The following is a 20,793-nucleotide window of genomic DNA, read 5'->3' on the forward strand; positions in this document are numbered from 1 at the left end:
GGATACGAACATGATTTTTCTTTGTGTTCAAAAACTAAGTCAATAAAGACAAAAAAAAAGTCATACAGGAAGAGGATGTGGTATGGCAAGGATACATTTATACAAGATCAGTTACAGGGGCTGGGAAGGTGGCTCAGTTACCACTGCGCTTGCCTTGCATGCCTGAGGCCCTGGGTTCAATTCTTCAGTACCACATAAGCAAAAAGAAAAAAGCCAGAAGTGGTACTGTGGCTCAAGTGGTAGAGCGCTAGCCTTGAGTTGAAGAGCTGAGGGACAGTGCCCAGGCCCAGAGTTCAGGACCCATGACCTGAACCAAAAATAAATAAATAAAAAAGATCAGTTATAACCAATCAGTAAAGATGAATGATGGGAAGAGATTTATTTCACTATTATTCCTACTTTAACGACTTACATTTCTATAACCTTAAAGGAAAAAAATGAGGCAGTGGTTAGCTCCATTTCTTTGTTATGGTATCTCAGAGCCAACTGTTCTGAGACATGTCTTTTTCCTGTCTGGTCACAGGGTATTCTGGGCATCTGCATTCTACATTTGGGCTTTGCTGACCTCTAGCTCAGTCTTTCTTCAGCTATAGGCTAACAGTGCGATTTCCCCTGCTTATCTAATTCCTATCAACCTTAACTGAGCCCCTCACTTCCTTATAGACCTTCCAGTGCTCCTCTACCCAGAATACAGTCTCTCACTCCAGAACCTGGGGTTTCTGCACACAGCATAGTTTCTTCACTTGTATCGATATTTATGAATGGTTAGTGAAAAAAATTTTTAGCAGGAAGAGCTCTGCATGGACAAGGGCCATGCCTTTTTAAAAAGTGATTTGGGCCAAGCGCCAGTGGCTCACGCCTGTAATCCTAGCTACTCAGGAGGCTTAAATCTGAGGATCACGGTTCAAAGCCAGCCCAAGCAGGAAAGTCCGTGAGACTCTTATCTCCAATAAACCACCAGAAAACCAGACGTGCGCTGTAGCTCAAGTGGTAGAGCACTAGCCTTGAGCTGAAGAGCTGAGGGACAGTGCTCAGGCCCAGAGTTCAAGCCCCACGACTGACAAAAAAAAAAAAAAGTGATTTGACTTTGTTTTACATCCCTGGCACACAGTCCTCAAATATTTACTTCTTGAATGGGATACAGTTCAATGAGTGCTAGCTTAGCACATTAAGATCCTGGGTTTCAAAGCAGTACTGTCAAGCAAATTTTCAAGCTGGCTGGTATACCCTCAGGATCCACTCTCCTCTCTTCCACAAGTTTCCTACCAAGTACCGGAATGTGCGGCTGGTCTGCCAGGTTGTGGTGTATTTAGATAAAGACCACAGGTAGCTTTTAGGAATAATTGGAAACCTACAATGAAGGGAACAAGATAAACATATACAACTGGGCAACATATCCTATTCTTTGTCCACTGACTCCCTGTGTCTTGTTAACTCTTGCCTACCTCAGTCTGCTGAAAAAATAAAAACAAAAATGTTTCCAGATCCTATTTAAAGCACTCGAGATGCCTGATGTCCTCCTTTTTTCAATTACTTGACTATTGTCCTTTTTGTTGTTGTTTTTGCCTACAGTAAAGTTTGAACTCAGGGCCTTGAGCTAGTTCCGCTTCTACTTCTTGAGCCACATTTCCAGCCTGTTTTGCTGGTTATTCTGGAGATGGTCTCCAGCACGTTTTTTTGCCCATGCTGGTTTCTAATTGTAACCCTCTGATCTCAGCCTCCTAAATATCAAGGATTACGAGAATGAGACACAGATACTGGTTTTGTGTGTTAATTAGTTGTGTGTGTGTATTCCAGTCATGTGGCTTGATCTCAGAGACTGAGTGCTGTCCCTGAGCTTCTTTTGCTCAAGGCTAACACTCTACCAACTTAAGCCACAGCTTCATGTTCAGCTTTTCTGGTGTTTAATTGGAGATAAATCTTGAGGACTTTCCTGCCTGGGCTAGCTTTGAGCCACGATCCTAAGATCTTAGCCTCTTGAGTAGCTAGGATTACAGACATGCACCTAGCTTTGTGTGAATATTTTTTTTAAATCTTTATTGTGAAAATACCATACAGAGGGGTTACAATTACATGAGCAAGATAATGAGTACATTTCTTATCAAGCATTGTTGCCTCCTCCTTTGTTTCCCCTTCCCATCCCCCCCACTTCCCCCGCCCCCGTGTGAATTTTTAAAATAAGTTTTAAAGAACATATTATTTTCCTTTTAACAGGAGATGTTTCAAGTAATACCAGGGTATGGTGAAGCTTGCCTATACTCTCAGTACTTGGGAGATTGATCAGGAAGGAAAGTTCAAGGCCAGCCTGGAGTACCAAGCAATATGTTGTCTAAATTACAAGAAAAAAGCAAAAGCAAATCAGAAATCCCAAATAGCATCATAAATGTAGTGGACTTTTTTTTTTTGTCAGTCGTGGGGCTTGAACTCTGGGCTTGGGCACTGTCCCCCCCTCAGCTCTTCAGCTCAAGGCTAGTGCTCTACCACTTGAGCTACATCGCCACTTCCGGTTTTCTGGTGGTTTATTGGAGATAAGAGTCTCACGGACTTTCCTGCTTGGGCTGGCTTTGAATCGTGATGCTCAGATCTCAGTCTCCTGAGTAGCTAGGATTACAGGCGTGAACCACTGGCGCCGGGCTTCAGTGGACTTTTTTTCTCTCCTCCAGTTTTGGTTTTAAAACTCAGAGCTTCCAATTACTCTGCCATTTGAGTCACACTTCCGGCCCTTTTTGTTTCCTTTATTTTTCAGTTTAGGGATGGTGACCCTCCCACCCATGCCTCCTGAGAATTGGGTTACAAGCATGAAGCCACCATACACCTGGCAAATTAAACATGTCTAGTGTTTAGAATTAGGTCCCATAGAAAACATACAGTAAGTACTAATGTTTTCTTAAGACAAGGTCTTATTATGTAGCCCAAGCTAGCTTTTCCTGATTCTCAGAAGTGCACTGTGGTTCAAGCAGTAGAGTGCTTGCCTTGAGGTGAAGAGAGCAGGGACAGTGCCCAAGCCCAGAGTTCAAGCCCCAGGATGGACAAAAACAAAACAAAACAAAAGGTGGGGGAGGGCTTGATTCTCCTGCCTTAGCCTCCAGTGACTGGATTACAAGTGTGCACCACCACACCCAGATGAAAGTATGTTTTGACTCTACAATGACTACTTTATTTCCTTTATGAGTAAAAATGGTATTCAATTTACAGTATCTAGAAATCATTATCTTTTGGGCTGGGAATGTGGCTTAGTGGAACAGTGCCTGCCTAGCATGCATGAAGCCCTGGGTTTGATTCCTCACTGCCACATAAACAGAAAAAGCCACAAGCTAACAGGCACTGGTGGCTCACACCTCTAATCCTAGCTATTCAGGAGGCAGAATCTGAGGATCTCAGTTTAAAGCCAGACGAGGCAGAAGATACCAAGAAACTCTTATCTCCAATAAGCCACTCAGAAAACCCGCAGTTGCTCAAATGGTAGCTTGAGCTGAAGAGCTGAGGGATAGTGCTCAGGCCCAGAGTTCCAGCCCCATGACTGACCAAAAAAAAAAAGGGGGGGGGCAGCTTTGAGCAAAAGAAACTCAGGGACAGTGCCCAGGGACCCTGAGTTCAAGACTGGTAAAAAAGTTTTTTAAAAATCATTACCTTCTTAAAACTCCAGCCATATATCAAAAAAACTGATTGTCTATTTGGCAACACCACCACCAACTACCCTACCAACTACCAATCCCTGTGGACAGTAACACAGGAGAGATAACCAGAACTTACATGCAACTTACATGGGGAGAAAGGACTTAAATACCTACAGGTAAGCAATGAGGATGATGTGTAGGTGGCTTGGCCTGGCTTGTGAGCCAGGAAATACTTCTGGTAGATGCTGCATTTGGAAAGACATGTAGCAGAAAGCAGGGATGGCTAGGAAAAAGGCATGGGGATATAAGACCCCAGGTTCTTTAAGAGCATTGCCATGACCTCAATTGACTATGTAGAAGTCAATAGTCTCTAGGCTCCATTTGGTAATAATTCTTATTTTCTGCCTTAAGGCTTAATGGTCTCAAGAGTTTATTAAAATTAAGTAGAGGTCCAAGCTCAAAATCTGATAGCAGTAACTCTCAGTACTTTGTATCAAGATCCTGGGGAAGCAGATGTCAGTATCACTAGATGCAGAGCCCCTTACCTTCATCCTCCTCTTCTTCATCCACACCATCTACTTCTGCATCTGAGTCTGGGGCTTCCCGGTCATCTCTGTCATAGCCATCCAGATAGGTCAGCTGGGGCAGGAGCTTGAAGACACTCTCTCGGTAGTCATTTAAGTTAGTGACCTCACAGTTAAACAGATCCAGGCTTTTCAGACAATCTAACTTTTTCTGAAGGAAAGACCAAGAACACAACTCCTAAATCAAAGAAACTAAAGCAACAAAACCCAACTCCTAAGGAAGTAAAAATTCTAGGTTTTGTATTCAATTAGCTGCTACCTACTCAGCCTTGTACATAGGAAACAACAGAAAGTTCTATGCCATGTCATAATAGCCTTCTAGATTTTAACCACTCTTCCTGATTCCTGCCCCTATTTGTTGTAGACAACTATCTTCTCGTGACAGCATTAGAGACATATAAAGCATAAACCCCAATTCACAGACAATTTAAAACATTTAGTTTGAACCTGAGCACAGGGAAATATTTAGACTTTTATAGGAGTCTTCAGTCTCAAGGCATTTAACAATTCTCCTTGGGGACAACAAAACAATGAAGGATGGATTATAATAATACATCAGACACATTTTCAAGGAAGATAGGAGTCAATATAGGGCAGGAAAAAAGAGGGGGTTGCAGAGGTAAAATCTCAGAAATACAGAGAAATACTACACTCTTCAAGGTATAGGGAAAGAACTGATGTCAAAGTCTTCTGATTTTGACATACCTTAAAATTTTGTTGCAAAATCCTATTTACTTGAAACCACCAGTTTCATTTATCTAAAAACAGTTAAGATCTAAAAAATATTGCAGAAAAGTTTTAAATAGTCAAAGTGGTTAGGAAAAATGTGTATGTATTTTACTCTGACTTTGGTTTGCTATAGTATACACAAACATACAAAATTTTAATTACTGGTCTGTTGAATTTCAATTAACAGTGAATAGAGATTGAAGAGTAGGATACTATTAAATATACGTTGAAAGACAATTTAAGAGCTAGAAGCAGACTCTTCTGGTTGGAGAAGCAGGTGCAGTCAATGAAAAGTGAAAAGGCATTTTTTTATTTATGTGTGGTAGTATCCTGAAAAGGGCAATAAAGCCTGGACTCCATATAGTATAGCATCATAAATGTAACAACTTCCAATGTTCCTAATCAAGAGGAAAAGCTTGGTTGGCTTTCTTCACAAAAAAAAAAAAAAAAAACCAGGATCTTTACATGAAATAAAAATTATAACGAAAGTAATGATGATGCTTACAACTATTTGGAAAAACTATTGTAACATTCATAGGCCTTGAACAAATAAAACAAAACCTGGCTCTCAGAACATAAAGGATCATATAATCTTGAGCATAAACTGCTTTGAAAATATATGCTCTAGAGCAGAGGATGGCTTGCTTACCAGTCTATTCTGGCTCAATGACCCATTTTATAAAATAACAGTTGTTTTTGAAACACAACCATACTTATTTACTCATGCTATATGTATGGCTCTTTTAGGGCTACAATGGGAGTGGAGTAGCTTTGACAGAGAATGTCCTGCGAAAGGCAGGGGGGCTGAATCCTATATGTAAAAAAAACCACCTTCATCTCCCTAGTCAAGAAGAAAGCTCCCATACTGATTTTCTTCTCCATGCAGCCCCTGAGAACACAGAATCGGGGAGGAAACAGAGGGTTTTTCAGCAACAGGAAGAAGTTGTACCCTCAAAACACAGAATGTATGATGACTCAAGAGTTAGTGATCAAATGTGCTAAAATAAGCTGTTTCTAGTTCTGTTAGTCCTGCAGAGAACTGTGTTCTTATCAAGTTTCCTACTGGGCAGCGCTGACCTCCAGCAACCCACCGATGACACTTCCTGCCAATGAGGACACAGTGCTGCCTCAAATAAAAAACCATTGGCTTTCATTTTGTCAGACAGAGTCTTACTGTAGCTCAGACTGGTCTGATATTCATGATCCTACTTACTTCAACATCCTTACTGGGAATTACAGACACTTGCTATCACACCTTGCAATGACAGTGGCTTTCTCATAGCCAAGCCTGCCTATTTAAACTAATAACAACCAAAAACAATTTAGGCAGCATTCCCAAAGTAGTCTAAATTTTTTTTCTTTTCAAAAAACAGGATCTCCTGTTGTCTTCTTACTCATGATCCACATGCCTATCTATATTATAGATGCTGAGACCTTGCCCACCCTGACTGAAAACTGTTTAATTAATAAATACGGACAAACATTTGGGGGGGAGGGAGTCAGAACAGTATTGAGTCATTTACATCTCTAAAATACTGCCTAAGAATGAGTGCCTACAATGCTTCCTGTGATACTTATCTAAAATGTTCTATAATACCCTCTGTTCTAGTTTCAACTATTCCAGTAAACAGGGCCAACCAGGACTCTCGTTTCACAATGACATGAATCTGAAAATTTTGGCTACCTCCTGACAAAGTACTCAGCATCAAATAATTTGGAAGTGCCAAACAGTATGCTAGAAATGAAATGAAAGCAAATATACACAATTCCCAAATAACTACCAGTCTAGAATTGTCTAAACATACTAAAATTGTGCTTAAAGCCCAACAGATACAAAATACACAGGTTAGATAACCCTGGATCACAAGTGTAATGTGTCAATACTGATAAAAAAATGTTTTACAACTTTATCATGCCAGCTGTCTGACCAAAACTAATAGGCTAGCCATAATAAACATTAAACATTTTATTAACAATAATTTTGCTTGCCTTCTTAGAATTTAGAAGGGCTTTGGGGGATGGTTTTGATGGCCCAGGTCTCTTAAAAAAGGTGTCCAAGGAAGTTTGAATTGATGCCTTCTTTGTCTCTCGATTAATGTCCCTGTAGCAAGCAGAGGCATTCACAATCATTGCATTGACTGTACGAACTGGGCTTGATGTAGTGTTCAAAATGTATGTGGTTAATGAGGATGAGGATGGTGTTTTCCCACTGAAGAACACTTTTAGAAGTCAAAATGGACCCAACATCTTCCCCCTTCACCATTTCCAACATCTACTTTACTCCAAGTGAGAAGGTATGGAGACCAATTTAGTATCCCCAAGCAATCTAACCAGCAAGCAGAGCAAGATAGTGGGAATCTCAAGCTTTTTCCAAAAAGCCCTGGTATGTAGCACCATAGCTCTGCTACGAAGTATGGCTGAGCTACACTTGACTCTGAATAAGGGATTCAGACTCTCCCAATCCTTAGCTTCCTCAATGTAAATCAAGAGCCATACATACTATTAGTATCTAATTGGTAAAATGTTTTTTCTCCCAACAATTACTACATAGAATCTGAATAAAGCACCTAGAATCTGAATATAGCACCTATAGTATATGGCATGGGCAGAATAAGTAGATCTTCTAAAATGGTAAATAAAACAAGTGGTTTCTTATCCTGCACTGTCCTGAGAAGGCTTTCATGGGGATCTGATACATTACAGACCAAATCAGCAACACAAAGGTAAACAACTTCTGCAAAATACTTGCTCCTGCTCTGCCACTGTGTGCTAGAACACTGATACAGGCTTGTGACAAACCCGCCATAAGAATTAGGAATAGCCAGTCATCCAGCACAGAAAGGTACCATCTTGTATTCTCGTTTAAAAGAGTAGGGGTAGGAGGAGATTATTTTCTGCTGATAGTGGACTAGTATGAGAGACTTGCCACCACCAGTAAAGAAAGACTTAGTGCAGCCCACTTGACTGAGAGAACATCAACCTAGTGTTCTGTTGTAATTTCCAGTTTTTAGAAAATTGGGTATGCAGTAAGTTGACAGGTAGAAAACAGGACCCAGGGGCAGAAGAAAAAAGAGTGAAATTGGGTTTGATCTAGGCTATTTACTCTAAGTGATTACTTAAGATTTTCCAAGTTCAGTTTCCTCATCTCTAAACAGAGGACAATCATTCTCTTTTCTCTATGTTGTATGAGCAAATGTTAATGTTCTTGGACACTGCAAAATTTGATGTTGATCTAATCACTGGAATAGGGGTTGGTTTGTAGAAAAAGAACAAAACAAAAATGAAGGAACAAAAATGAAGTGTAAAGTTTATGGAACAAAGTAAGTATTATGAGAAATGCCCACTTAATGCAAAAACTAAAGAGTTAGTAAAAGGGAAAAAAATCAATTTTTATTGTATTAGTTTCAATTTTAAGGTACTTTCATTCCTTTTCATTAAAGATGTCACAATTTTAACTAAAACAATTTAACTAAATAGCAACATTCTTTACAAATGAAGTGAACCCCACATACTTTAATATACCAAGAGAATGGTCTCAGGTCCTGAAAGACATCTCCTATCTGCATGTGACCCTCTCCAAACATAGCATAACTTATGAGACTGCCCCATACCTGCACTAATCTCTGCCTCTAGAAGCTCATTTTTGGCCACAACTTCCCAAACTACAAAACTAAGTAAATTTATCATCTGACTCTGTCCCTAGAGCTCCCAATTAAGGCAGAATTACTATCCTCTAAATTCTTCAATGAGGAAATTTGAGGCCTAGAAAGAAGAAGCAATTTGCCCAAGGTCACAACAGCAAGTCTATAAACAAGTGACACATTATATCTCAATACATTAAAAAAAAAAATTAAGGACTATCTTGGGCTTTCCAGGCAAAATTTTAGGCAACAGTGTCAGACCTAAAGCTTAGCAGTACTGTCTTTATCCCACCTACAATTCTGATGTGCTACCCAATATACTTTTTTCCTGTTGATGTATTTGGGTGAAAAAAACTATAACACATGTTTAAGGTTACTGTAAATAGATGAATTTTTAAAAGCACAAAAACAAAAAAGAATAAAGAATTCTCTTTGAAGGATGCCTCCACAGTGTCAGGCAGAAGGAATAACTCAGCTGTAGGAATACACATAACTAGAGGTCCTGATCTTTAGAATTGGGACTCCTATAAAAAGCAAAAAAGCAATCAATGTCTAGTCAATTATTAGCAATTATTTCCCCACTATAAATATGAAAATGAAAATGACCAGTAACTCTTAGTTTTGAAGTAATTACTTACCAAAGGTTCCAAGGTACTGATATCTTTCAGTTTATTTCCACTTAAGTTTAGATGCGTGAGATTTGGAAGTTTTTCTGGTAACATGTCCAGACCTCCCATGATTCTATTTTCACTGAGCTCAAGCTGCAAAGAAAACGTATTCAGCATACACACAAATACAGAGAACCATGCATCAATAAGGTATCATAAACAGCAAACCATTATAAAATAATCCCTGTTTCTACTAGGCAGAGAACAATACATGGTAAGACTTTCTTTTCTCCTTTACTCTGCTCTTTCTTTGCAAGTACCAGGACCTGAACTTAGGGCTTTATGCTCTTGCTCAGCTTTCTTGTTCATGGCTGATGTTCTGCCACTTAAGCCACACCTCTAGCTTGGCTTTTACTAGTTAATTGGAGACAAGAATTTTAGAAACACTTCTGTCCAGGTAAGCTTCAATCCACAATCCTCCAGGTCTCAGTCTCTGAGTAGCTAGGACTAGAGGCATGAGTCCACAGGCACCTTGAAACAAGTGTTGCTGAAAAGTTGACCTCTAACATTGAGAATACATTTTCTAGCTTAAAAACTGTGTCAAAACAATTAAAATTCTTAAAGAAGTTGTAGTAATTGTGTACCTGCCAGAAAAGGTAAATGGTCTTATGTATTCAACACAGCTTATTTCCTGTGCCAAGCAAAGTTTGAGGTGACCACTTCAAACACTGGTTCTAGATAGTGCAGCTCAGAAGACAATAGGAACAAAATAGGTTCCAAAAATTAATCCATAAAGAAACTCCAAGACCTCAGGAAAGTGGCTGGGAGAGATGTGCCAGTAATAGAGTGTATGCTAGGACAGGCCCTGAGTTCAATCCTGGGCATCAAAATCAAAGTAAAAAGAAAAGGGTAGGGCTGGGAAGGTGGCTCAGTGGCAGAGTGCTTGCCTTGCATACATGAGGCCCTGGGTTCGATTCCTCAGCACCAAATAGTAAAAAGGGCTGGAAGTGGCGCTGTGGCTCAAATGGTAGAGCACTAGCCTTGAGCTGAAGAGCTGAGGGACAGCGCCCAGGCCCAGAGTTCAGGCCCCACGACCGGAACCCCCCCCCAAAAAAGGAGGGGAGAGTTGAGCAATGGCCTCAGGTTTATGAAACCAGCTGCCCGGAGGCCACCTCTTAAACTGGCAATTTACAAGAATCAACTTTAATTTCTGAGCTGCAGGTCAAGTAGCCCAGGCACGTGATATGGCAATGAAGGCATGAGCCTTCCACAAGAACTTCTAGGTCTTATAGTATAAGGAACTGGAGCCTGGAAAGTAGTGAAGAAAATCTTAACTCAAGCTCTTCTTACAGCTAAAAGACCTCAGGCCCACCCAGCTGGTTCCAATTCTCTATGTTTATCTTAAGTATCAGTGTCAATGGTATTGAACCCTTACCTAGTATTTCTTAAGTGCCAGGCATTATTCAAAGCACTAAAATATCTTTTTTTTTTTTTTGGTTAGTCATGGAGCTTGAACTCTGGGCCTGGGCACTGTCTCTTAGCTCGTCAGCTTAAGGCTAGTGCTCTACCACTTGAGCCATAGTGCCTCTTCCAGCTTTTTCTATTTATGTGGTGCTAAGGAATTGAACCTAGGGCCTCATGCATGAGAGGCAAGCATTCTACCATTGAGCCACCTTCCCAGCCCAAAGCACTAAAATATCTTGCAAATCTACTTGGTAGGCAGAATTGTTGCCTCCACTGACAAATAAGAAAAATGAATCAGGGCTAGGAATGGCTCAGTGGTAGAATGCTTGCCTGCCTGCGTACTAGCATGCATAAAGCCCTAGGTTCAATTCCTTAGTAGCACATAAACAGAAAAGGCTGGATGGGGCACTGTGGCTCAAGTGGTAGGTAGAGTGCTAGCCTTGAGCAAAAAGAAGCTCAGGGACAGTGCACAGGCCTTGAGTTCAAGCCCCATGACTGGCAAAAAAAGCTAAAAAATGTAACCGGCCAGATTTCATAGCTGTTATTGCACTAGGTGCACAATCTGAATGAATCCAGACAGTAGAGATTCTAAGAACCCCTGTTTTTATAACTATCCTATGTATGGAAACCATGCAATGAATTATTTGGCATGTCATGGAATGAGCTAGAATCAAGTCATTGTCTAGGATTTTAAAGGTACTACTCTTCAATAAATAATCCATGCATTAACTTTGATTTTAATAAAAATAAAAGTGCTGAGCACCGGTGTCTCACCCCTGAAATCCTAGCTACTCAAGAGACTGAGATCTGAGGATCATGGTTGAAAGCCCGGGCAGGAAAGACCGTGAGACTCCTATCTCCAATAAACCACTAGAAAACCGGAAGTGGGGCCGTAGCTCAAGTGATAGAGCCCTCACCTTGAGCTGAAGAGTTGAGGGACAGTGCCCAGGCCCAGAGTTCAAGCCCCCTGACCAACAAAAAACAAAAAAATAAAAATAAAAGACCACTTTTCTTGGTGTGTAGTTAGGATCATGTGGTTAGAATATCACATACATAATATTACATATTTTCAAAGACAATCTTATGGAACAGGTAATAAGCTAAACCCACTAAGGTATTTACTGCCATATCCATTTTGAAATGTATACATTTAGGAAATGTATGGTATTTATACCCCAAATATCTTCCTTTTTTGCTAAGTTTTTTATTGTGAAAATACCATACAGAGGGGTTACAATTACATGAGCAAGGTAATGAGTACATTTCTTGTCAAGCATTGTTGCCTCCTCCTTTGTTTTTACCCGCCCACCTCCACAACTACACTCCCCCCCCACACACACACCCAAATATTTTCTTAGTACTTGTTTCTTTGTAAATACCCTGTGCTCTAGTGTATGAAGAAGGTATATATCAGGAATGGAACATTCAATCTTCCTTTTAAGTATGGTTTCCTCTCATTGGCCTGGTAAGTGATAAGTAATATTTTAAAATTCCAGAAAGATCTGGTCATTGGTGGCTCACACCTGTAATCCTAGCTACTCAGGAGACTGAGGTCTGAAAAATCTCAGTTCAAAGCCAACATGGGTAAGAAAGTCCATGATATTTTTTTCTGCAATTAACCACCACAAAAGCCAGAAGTGGAGCGCTGTGGCAGCTATGTAGTTCTGAAAAAAAAAAAGCCTAGGGTCAGCACCTAGGCCCCAAGACATGAGCCCCCCCCCCAAATCAGAAAGATTTGATACCGCCTCCTTAAGTAATCACACTGACTTCTGAATATAGCTAACAGTACACAGATCATGGTATTTCAGGAAAACTTACGAAGTGCTAGAAAAACAGATCATAGAACCACAACGGACATGCAAGCATCAAATTTATGCTAAATAAATGTGTAAATGGATTAATCAGTTTTCCAAATCACTGATAACCTATGCAAATTCAAAAGGTTACACCTGATTTCTTTCTTTTTTTTTGGGTCCGGTCATGGGGCCTGAACTCTGGGCCTGGGCACTGTCCCTCAGCTCTTCAGCTCAAGGCTAGCGCTCTACCATTTGAGCCACAGCGCCACTTCTGGCATTTTTCTTTTTGCTTATGTGGTGCTGAGGAATCGAACCCAGGGCCTCTGGCATGCAAGGCAAGCGCTCTACCACTGAGCCACCTTCCCAGCCGTTACACCTGATTTCTACAGTAGTGATACTTAGAAGGGAAAAACTGATTATCAGCCAAGTGTGCTCTAAAACTCAAAGAGGACTGCTTGAGCACTTATTACCTAGACAAATCAAATTTGGGGGAGAGAAATGATTTTAAAAAAAAGTATTTATTAAATATACCAAGTCTCTTAGGACTCAAAGCTCTAGGAATAGACTACCACTCTTCTTCCAAATTATAAGTCTCTTTTTAAGTGTGCCTTTGTCTAAATAAAAGGTCAACTTAAGTCCAGTGCCAAGTGGTAGAACGCTCACCTTGAGCTGAAGCTCAGGAACAGTACCCAGGCCCAGAGTTCAAGCCCCATGGCAAACAAAAAAAATTGAAAAGGGGCTGGGAAGGTGGCTCAGCGGTAGAGCGCTTGCCTCACATGCATGAGGCCCTGAGTTTGATTCCTCAGCACCACATAAACAGTAAAAAAGGCCATAAACAGTAAAAAAGGTCAGAAGTGGCACTGTGGCTCAAGTGGTAGCATGCTAGCCTTGAGCTGAAGAGCTCAGGGACCGTACCCAAGCCTAGAGTTCAAGCCCCACGACTGACCCCCCCCCAAAATTAAAAAGTTCAACTTAAGTTCCCTAATAAAGTGAATGACCAAACTGTGGTGAATTCTGTGAAACTTGTGCAAGAAAGGGCTACAGGCATCCCAATAGTTATTAAGCACTATTAATAGCACTATTAAGAGCAAGGACGGAGTACAAACCCAAATCTTTCTTACATGTGCGCACGCACGCACACACACTAATAAGCTTTCTGCTCCAGAAATCTGGAGCTCTGTAATCGAAACTTTTAGATCCTTCTAGTCAATGACAACACAATCAAATTTCATAGTTATTAAGTATTACAGGATGAATTCGAATCATCATGGATATAAAACACAACAATTAACAAACTACTTACCATCACTGCAATTGTACAAAGTCAAGTAGTACCACAACGTTTACAGATGAGCAAACAGAGCCTTGGAAAACTGATTTGCAGTTTCCCATGGAGGAAGCAACAGACCAAGGATCCAACCTGTTATCTGCTCAGAGTTTTCTACATCAAGCACTCCCTTACAGGCAAAAATCATAACAATTTTCCTTTTCCAGGTTCTGTCATGTAAAAGTTAGAAAAACACTTACCTTTTTCAATTTAGGTAGCTTGGGGAGATTTGAAACTGCAATCAAGTTCACACTTATTAAACTGAGGAACTCTAAGTTCACAAATTCAGCTGTTAGGCCTTCAATTTTTCCATCATTTGATTTGCAGTTGTCCAAGACAAGTTCTCGAACCTGTAGATAACATAGAAAAAAGGAGGGAACACACTGTCAAAAATATAGAAAAGGGGCTGGAAAGGTAGCTTATTGGTAGAGTGTTTGCCTAGCATGCATGAAGCCCTGGGTTTGATTCCTCAGTACCACATAAACAGAAAAAGCCAGAAGTGGAGCTGTGATTCAAGTGGTAGAGTACAGACCTTGAGCAAAAGAAGCTCAAGGACAGTACCCAGGCACTGAGTTCAAGCCCCAGGACTGGCAAAAATAAATAAATAAATATATATATATATATATATATATATATATATATGCGCGCGCGCACACACACACACACACACACGGCAGATTCAAAGACGAAATGTTAATTCATAATATAAATGATGATCTATATGCCATGTTATACAATTTAACTTCAGTCTTAAAGATTTGATTCCTAAGATTTTAAGATTTAAGACTCAAAACCGCCAGGTGCTCGTGGCTCACGCCTGTAATCCTAGCTACTCAGGAGGCTGTGACCTGAGGACCTCAGTTCAAAGCCAGTCCAGGCAGGAGAGGCTGTGAAACTCTCATCTCCAATAAACCACTAAGAAAACTGGAAATTGGCTCAGTAGCTCAAGTGGTAGAGCACTAGCTTTGAGCTTAAGACCCTAGAGTTCAAGCTCCATGACAAAAAAAAAAAAAAAAAATCGCTAGGGGCTGGGAAGGTGGCTCAGTGGTAGAGCACTTGCCTTGCATGCCTGAGGCCCTGGGTTCAATTCTTCAGCACCACATAAACAAAAAGAAAAAATCCGGAAGTGGCGCTGTGGCTCAAGTGGTAGAGTGCTAGCCTTGAGCTGAAGAGCTGAGGGACAGCGCCTAGGCCCAGAGTTCAGGCCCTAAGACCTAACATCCCCCCCAAAAAAAGATTGCTAACTTCTGGCTAATGGTTTCTACAAACACACTTTCTTTACCATTATCATCTTGACACTGGAAGAACCCTTAATTCAAAATAAAGACCCATCTTTATTTTACACTTAAGAAAGGCCATTCCAGAGTAGAAAACTGTTAAAACATTAACTTAGCTCCCTTTTTCAGTCCTTTAGGTTTCCTTTTTTTCAGAATTCAAATCCATCTAATGATATCACAGATCATTCTGAATTGAGTTATTTAGTAGTCCGCTATGCAAACCTACAATTCCTACTGTCACTTTTGTTGTTTAACAGTTGACTCTAAAGCTTGAATCTTTAACACACTTTCATCTACTTACAGTGATGCAAATTAAAGTTTTTAACTGCCAAAGGCATTCTTGCATGAAACTACCATGTTTAATAGTATTAAACAAGTACACATATGGGAGATGCTGAGAGTGGAAAAAGAACCAACAAGTAACAATGTCTCTATCCTTCCATACAAATCCAATAATGCTACTCCAGTAATTGCTAACAACTGTGGAATACACACTGGCTTGGTATTCTTCCATCAATACATAAATGCCTCACCTCACTACCTCTTACCACCCTACTTCTTCAGGAGCCTTGGTTTCAGGATGCATACACACCTATTATACCACTTCTGTCTTCCTTCCACTTTGCTAAAATACCGCTGTGCCCTGTGCCCCGACCCCCTTTTCCTTTCAAGGAACTGAAAACATGAGGTCATCTCTTAGCAGAGCTAGGCTATGGAGCCAGATGCCTGGGATTCAATCCTGCCTCTGACACAACCATCTCTGTCAACTTGGAGAAGTCATTTAACTTCCTTGGGCTTTAGTTTCCTGTAAAGAGAAGAGAATATTTACCTCAACCTCATGAATTTGTGGTTGTAACAACTCTAGGTCAGAGAAAATGCTTAAAACTTAACCCCTGGGGGAAAAGGAAGGGGAAATGCCAGAACTTCTGTTGTTTATTCATGTCTGTACTTAGCCTGTGCTACAACAGTGACAGCCTGTCAAAAAAAAAAATCAAAACAGTCAAGAGCAACTGCTCACCCATTTAAGCAGTATGTTAAAATGCAATTAAAATACTCCCCTTTTGATTTAGAAGGTTTTCTGTGATTAACAAGGTATCTAAAGTTATACAAAATAACACTAACATGCCTAAAGTTTAATTATAAGGTTCATCATACTGCCTTCCAGCTTAGGGAAAAATGCTTCTTCAACTATTGTGTTGGATCATAAAAAATAATTAGAAGAAAAAAATACCATCATCATCTCAACACTTAGGAGGGCTGAGGCAGGACTGAATTTGAGGCCAACCTTTGGAGTACTTAGCAAGACTGTCTCCAAACAAAACAAAACCCACAAAGCATTCACATGGAGGTTAGAACATGCTTACTGAACCAAACAGCAGAATGGGAATCATAAAGAGTAAACTGGGGAGAGGGTGACAGAAAGGCTATAAAGCAGCTGACACATCATGTTTATTTGCTGGGTATCAAAGGTTCTGGTAGAGGTCTAGATTCTGATTTAGAAAAATGGGAACCCAGAAGCCCGGTATGGTAGTACACACCTCACCAATGATTCCAGCAACCAGGAGGCAGAGGCAGGAGGATTATGAGCTCCAGAACAACCTAGGTTACATAGTAGTAAGACCCTGTCTGCAGAAAAAAAGAGAACCTCATGGAAATAAGGCACAACTTTTGAAAAGGGAACACAATGACCACCAAAATGAATACCAAGCTGAAAATGACCATGCGATGTCCAGGTAAAAATATCCAATAGTAGCCGGGCACTGGTGGTTCATGCCTGTAATCCTAGCTACTCAGGAGGCTGAGATCTGAGGATTTCAATTCAAAGCCAGCCTGGGCAGGAAAGGCCATGAAACTTTTATCTCCAATAAACCACCAGAAAATCAGAAGTGGCACTGTGGTTCAGTGGTAGAGTGCTCACCTTGAGCTAAAGAGCTGAGGGTCAGCACTCAGGCCCAGAATTCAAATCCTATGACCACCACCAACAACAACAAAATCCAACAGTCCATCAGCACATGGGTCTGGAGTTGAAGGAGGTCTGGGATGAAGTTGTGTTTGGAGTCATCAGGTAATAAGACAGTGGTAGAAAAGTAAAGGTAGTAAGAATGGAATTGTAAAAAAAAGATTGAAGAGATCACCCCAGTCCCTCTGCATCATGTGAGCACAAGCAAAGTCACTAATCATTGAATCAGAGCACAAGCCCTGTCCAGTGACAGATTCAGTGACTACTGAATCTGATGACACTCATATCTTGAATTTCCCAACCTCCAGAACTGTGAGCAATTTTATATGCTTATATGAATACATACACACACTCACACACACCTCTTCCTACACCACACCTTCCTACATGACAGGATCAAGTCGTGTAGCCCAGGCTGGAGGACATGTGATTAGAGGTTCAAATACAAAGAATAAAGCATAAGAATATTGAGAAAAACTTGTAGAAAATGGCTTAAATGTCTATTAATGAGACTCATTCCTAGAATTAACTCTGGCATAAAAAATGTTTAAAATATATGCATAATAAAAATATGTGAAGCTGGGCACCAGTGACTCATGCCTGTAATCCTAGCTACTCAGGAGGCTGAGATCTGAGGATCACAGTTCAAAGCCAGTCTGGGCAGAAAAGTCCATGAGACTCTTATCTCCAATAAACCACTAGAAAACCAGAACTGGCGCTGTGGCTCAAGTGGTAGAGCGCTTACCTTGAGCTGAAGAGCACAGGGACAGCGCCCAGGCCCAGAGTTCAGCTCCCACCACCAACAAAAATGAAAAACACAAAACAAAATATATCTCAGTACCCTACAACAACAGAAAAACTAGAGGCTCAGGGACTTTTTTTTTTTTTGGCTTTTCATTTTGTAACCTTTCTTGATTATGAAAATCTAGTCAGGTACTGGTGGCTCCCACCTGTAATTCTAGATACTCAGAGGCTGAGATCTAGAGGATTAGGGTTTGAAGTCAGCACAGAAAACTCCAAGCCCCCTCACCCATCCAATTAACTAGCAAAACAAAGAACTGGAGATGTGGCCCAAGTGGCAGAGCACCACCAAGCCACTCAAAAGAGTATGAGAGGCCTTTATTTCAAGTCATGATACTTGTATGTACACACGCATGCATGCACCATCCGGTCCCAGATGCTCACATAATCCTCAAAAGTCTAAGATCTGAGAATCATAGTTCAAAGCCAGACTATACAGATAGGTCTATGAAATTCTTATTTCCAATTGATTATCAATAAGTTGGAAATGGGCTGGGTGCTGGTGGCTCACCCCCTTAATACTCACTACTCAGGAGACAGATCTGAGGATCATGGCCGGATCATGGTTCAAAGCCATCCCAAGCAGGGAAGTCAGTGAGATTTTTTTTTTTTGCTTATGTGGTGCTGAGGAATCGAACCCAGGGCCTCAGGCATGCAAGGCAAGCGCTCTACCACTGAGCCAACTTCCCAGCCCCATCAGTGAGATTCTTATGTCCAGTTAATCACCAGAAAACCTGAAGTGGCACTATGGTTCAAAGTGATAGCGGTGGAAGAGCTAGAGTCTTGCAAAAGAGCCTCGGGACAGCATCCAGGCCCTGAGTTCAAGTCCCACAACAACAACAACAAAAAAGTTGGAAATGAAGCACTATTTTGGTGGTAGAGCACCAGCCTTGAGTGAAAAAGGAATAGCACCCAGGACCAAATTCAAGCCCTAGGACTGGCATGTATAGACCAAAACACAAAACCCAGGCTCACACCTGTAATCCTAGCTACTCAGGCGACAGATCTGAGGATCACGGTTCAAAGCTAGCCCAGGGCTGGGAAGGTGGCTCCGTGGTAGAGCGCTTGCCTTGCATGCATGAGGCCCTGGGTTCGATTCCTCAGCACCACATAAAGAAAAAAGTTGGAAGTGGCACTGTGGCTCAAGTGGTAGAGCACTAGTTTTGAGCTGAGGGACAGCGTCCAGGCCCCATGACCGAACCACCCCCACCCCCACCCCCCACCCCCGCCAAAAGCTAGTTCAGGCAGGAAAGTCCATGAGACTCTTATCTCCAATTAACCACCAGAAAACCAGAAGTGGTGCTGTGGTTCAAGTGGTAGAGCGCTCGCCTTGAGCTGAAGAGTTCAGGTACAAGACCCAGGCCCAGAGTCAAGCCCCACAACCGACCAAGTCACACAACTCTTAAGTATTTGCATTTTTTCCTCATAGATATCTTTACCACAAGGGGGAAAAATACACCAGAAGAAATCACCAATGACAAGCCCTAATTCCTAAGTAAAATGCACAATAAAAATGAAGGGCTAGAGGTGTGACACACTCCAATGGAAAAGCACGTGCACAAAACAGTTCAAACTCTAGGAAAGAGGGGGAAAGGGAAAAGTGGGAGGGAGAAGGGGAGAGAGAGGGAAAAAGAGGAGGTGGGAAATGAAGAGTGTGATGGTGTATGTAGAAGCAGATAATTTCAAGTTTGAGACCAGCATCAGTTATACACAGTAAAACTCGTTTTTATTTTGATTTAATAGATGAGATGATAGGGACTGGAAAACATAGCTCAGTGGCAGAGTACTGTACTTTTGGCAGAGGTGGGGACAGCTTTTCCTCTAAAGGCTAATTACAGATATGTTTCAAAGTGAGAGCATGGGGCTGGGAAGGTGGCTCAGTGGTAAGAGTGCTTGCCTTGCATGCCTGAGGCCCTGGGTTCGAGTCCTCAGCACCACATAAGAAAAAAGAAAAAAGCCGGATGTGGCGGTGTGGCTCCAGTGGTAGAGTGCTCGCCTTGAGCTGAAGAGCTGAGGGACAGCACCCAGGCCCAGAGTTCAAGCCCCATGACAGGACCCAAAAATAAATAAATAAATAAATAAAGTGAGAGCATGAACAACTCACCAGACGTTTAACTCTAACAGAAGCGAACACAATTTATTGGGATGAATAGGTCAGAGGGCAGTATGGCTAAGCAGAAAGGGCCCTTTCCTTGACTTTTCTAGGAAAGCTGAGAAGAATGTAAAGAAATGTGCTACCCTCTAGAGAAGAGCTCCAGAAGCACATACAATAAGCCAGCCACTAGGAGATAAGCACAGTGAAGAGCGAGGGAATTACCACATAAAGTTGGGCCTCACTTAGGGCTGTGTTCAAAGATAACAGGTCTGAAAACACTATCAGTTGACTTCAAGTCTGCTTAAAGTTCTAAACAGAAGCATAGAAGGTGGTGTTTTACTCTCAGATAGTTTCAGCATTTGTAGCGAGGGTGATAAAGTCTCTCTACCCTCTTACTGAAAAACAGATGAACAGAAGTTTAGGTATATGCATACCACACATACACACTCAAGTGATGAACTCAAAAAGGTGGTTAAGACAAAAAACAAAAACAAAAACATAAATGTTGCCGGGTGCAGGTGGTTCACGCCTGTAATCCTAGCTACTCTGGAGGCTAAGATCTGAGGATCGAAGTTCAAAGCTAGTCCAGGCAGAAAAGTCCGTGAAACTCTTATCGCCAATAAACCACCAGAAAACTGGAAGTGGTGCTGTGGCTCAAGTGGTAGCGTGCTTGCCTTGAGCTCAAGAGCTGAGAGACAGCTCTCAGGCCCAGAGTTCAAGCCCCACAACCGACCAAAAAAAAAAAAAGTGGTTAAAATTTGAAGGAAAAAAAGAGACTTCTTTAGGAATACGTTTCTTTAGGAAGGCAAATAGGATTTGTAGAACAAGTGGAAAAAAAAATATGACAGCCTAAACAAGTTATGAGGGGCTGGGAAGGTGGCTCAGTGGTAGAGC

General features: G+C 41.3%; 1 protein-coding gene across 1 annotated transcript in view; it reads right to left on the bottom strand.

Annotated features, from left to right (window-relative positions):
* Anp32b (acidic (leucine-rich) nuclear phosphoprotein 32 family, member B) overlaps positions 1–20,793 on the bottom strand; it is a 30,276-nt gene that overhangs the window by 3,833 nt on the left and 5,650 nt on the right. The window contains exons 2-4 of the mRNA XM_013023329.1: positions 13,967–14,116; positions 9,210–9,332; positions 4,163–4,352 (exon numbers count right to left, since the gene is read on the bottom strand). Of these exons, the coding sequence (XP_012878783.1) occupies positions 4,163–4,352; positions 9,210–9,332; positions 13,967–14,116 (463 nt within the window). The remainder of the gene's footprint in view (positions 1–4,162; positions 4,353–9,209; positions 9,333–13,966; positions 14,117–20,793) is intronic.

This window comes from Dipodomys ordii, unplaced genomic scaffold (genome assembly GCF_000151885.1).
Source record: "Dipodomys ordii isolate 6190 unplaced genomic scaffold, Dord_2.0 Scaffold67, whole genome shotgun sequence".
NCBI classification, from domain to species: domain Eukaryota; kingdom Metazoa; phylum Chordata; class Mammalia; order Rodentia; family Heteromyidae; genus Dipodomys; species Dipodomys ordii.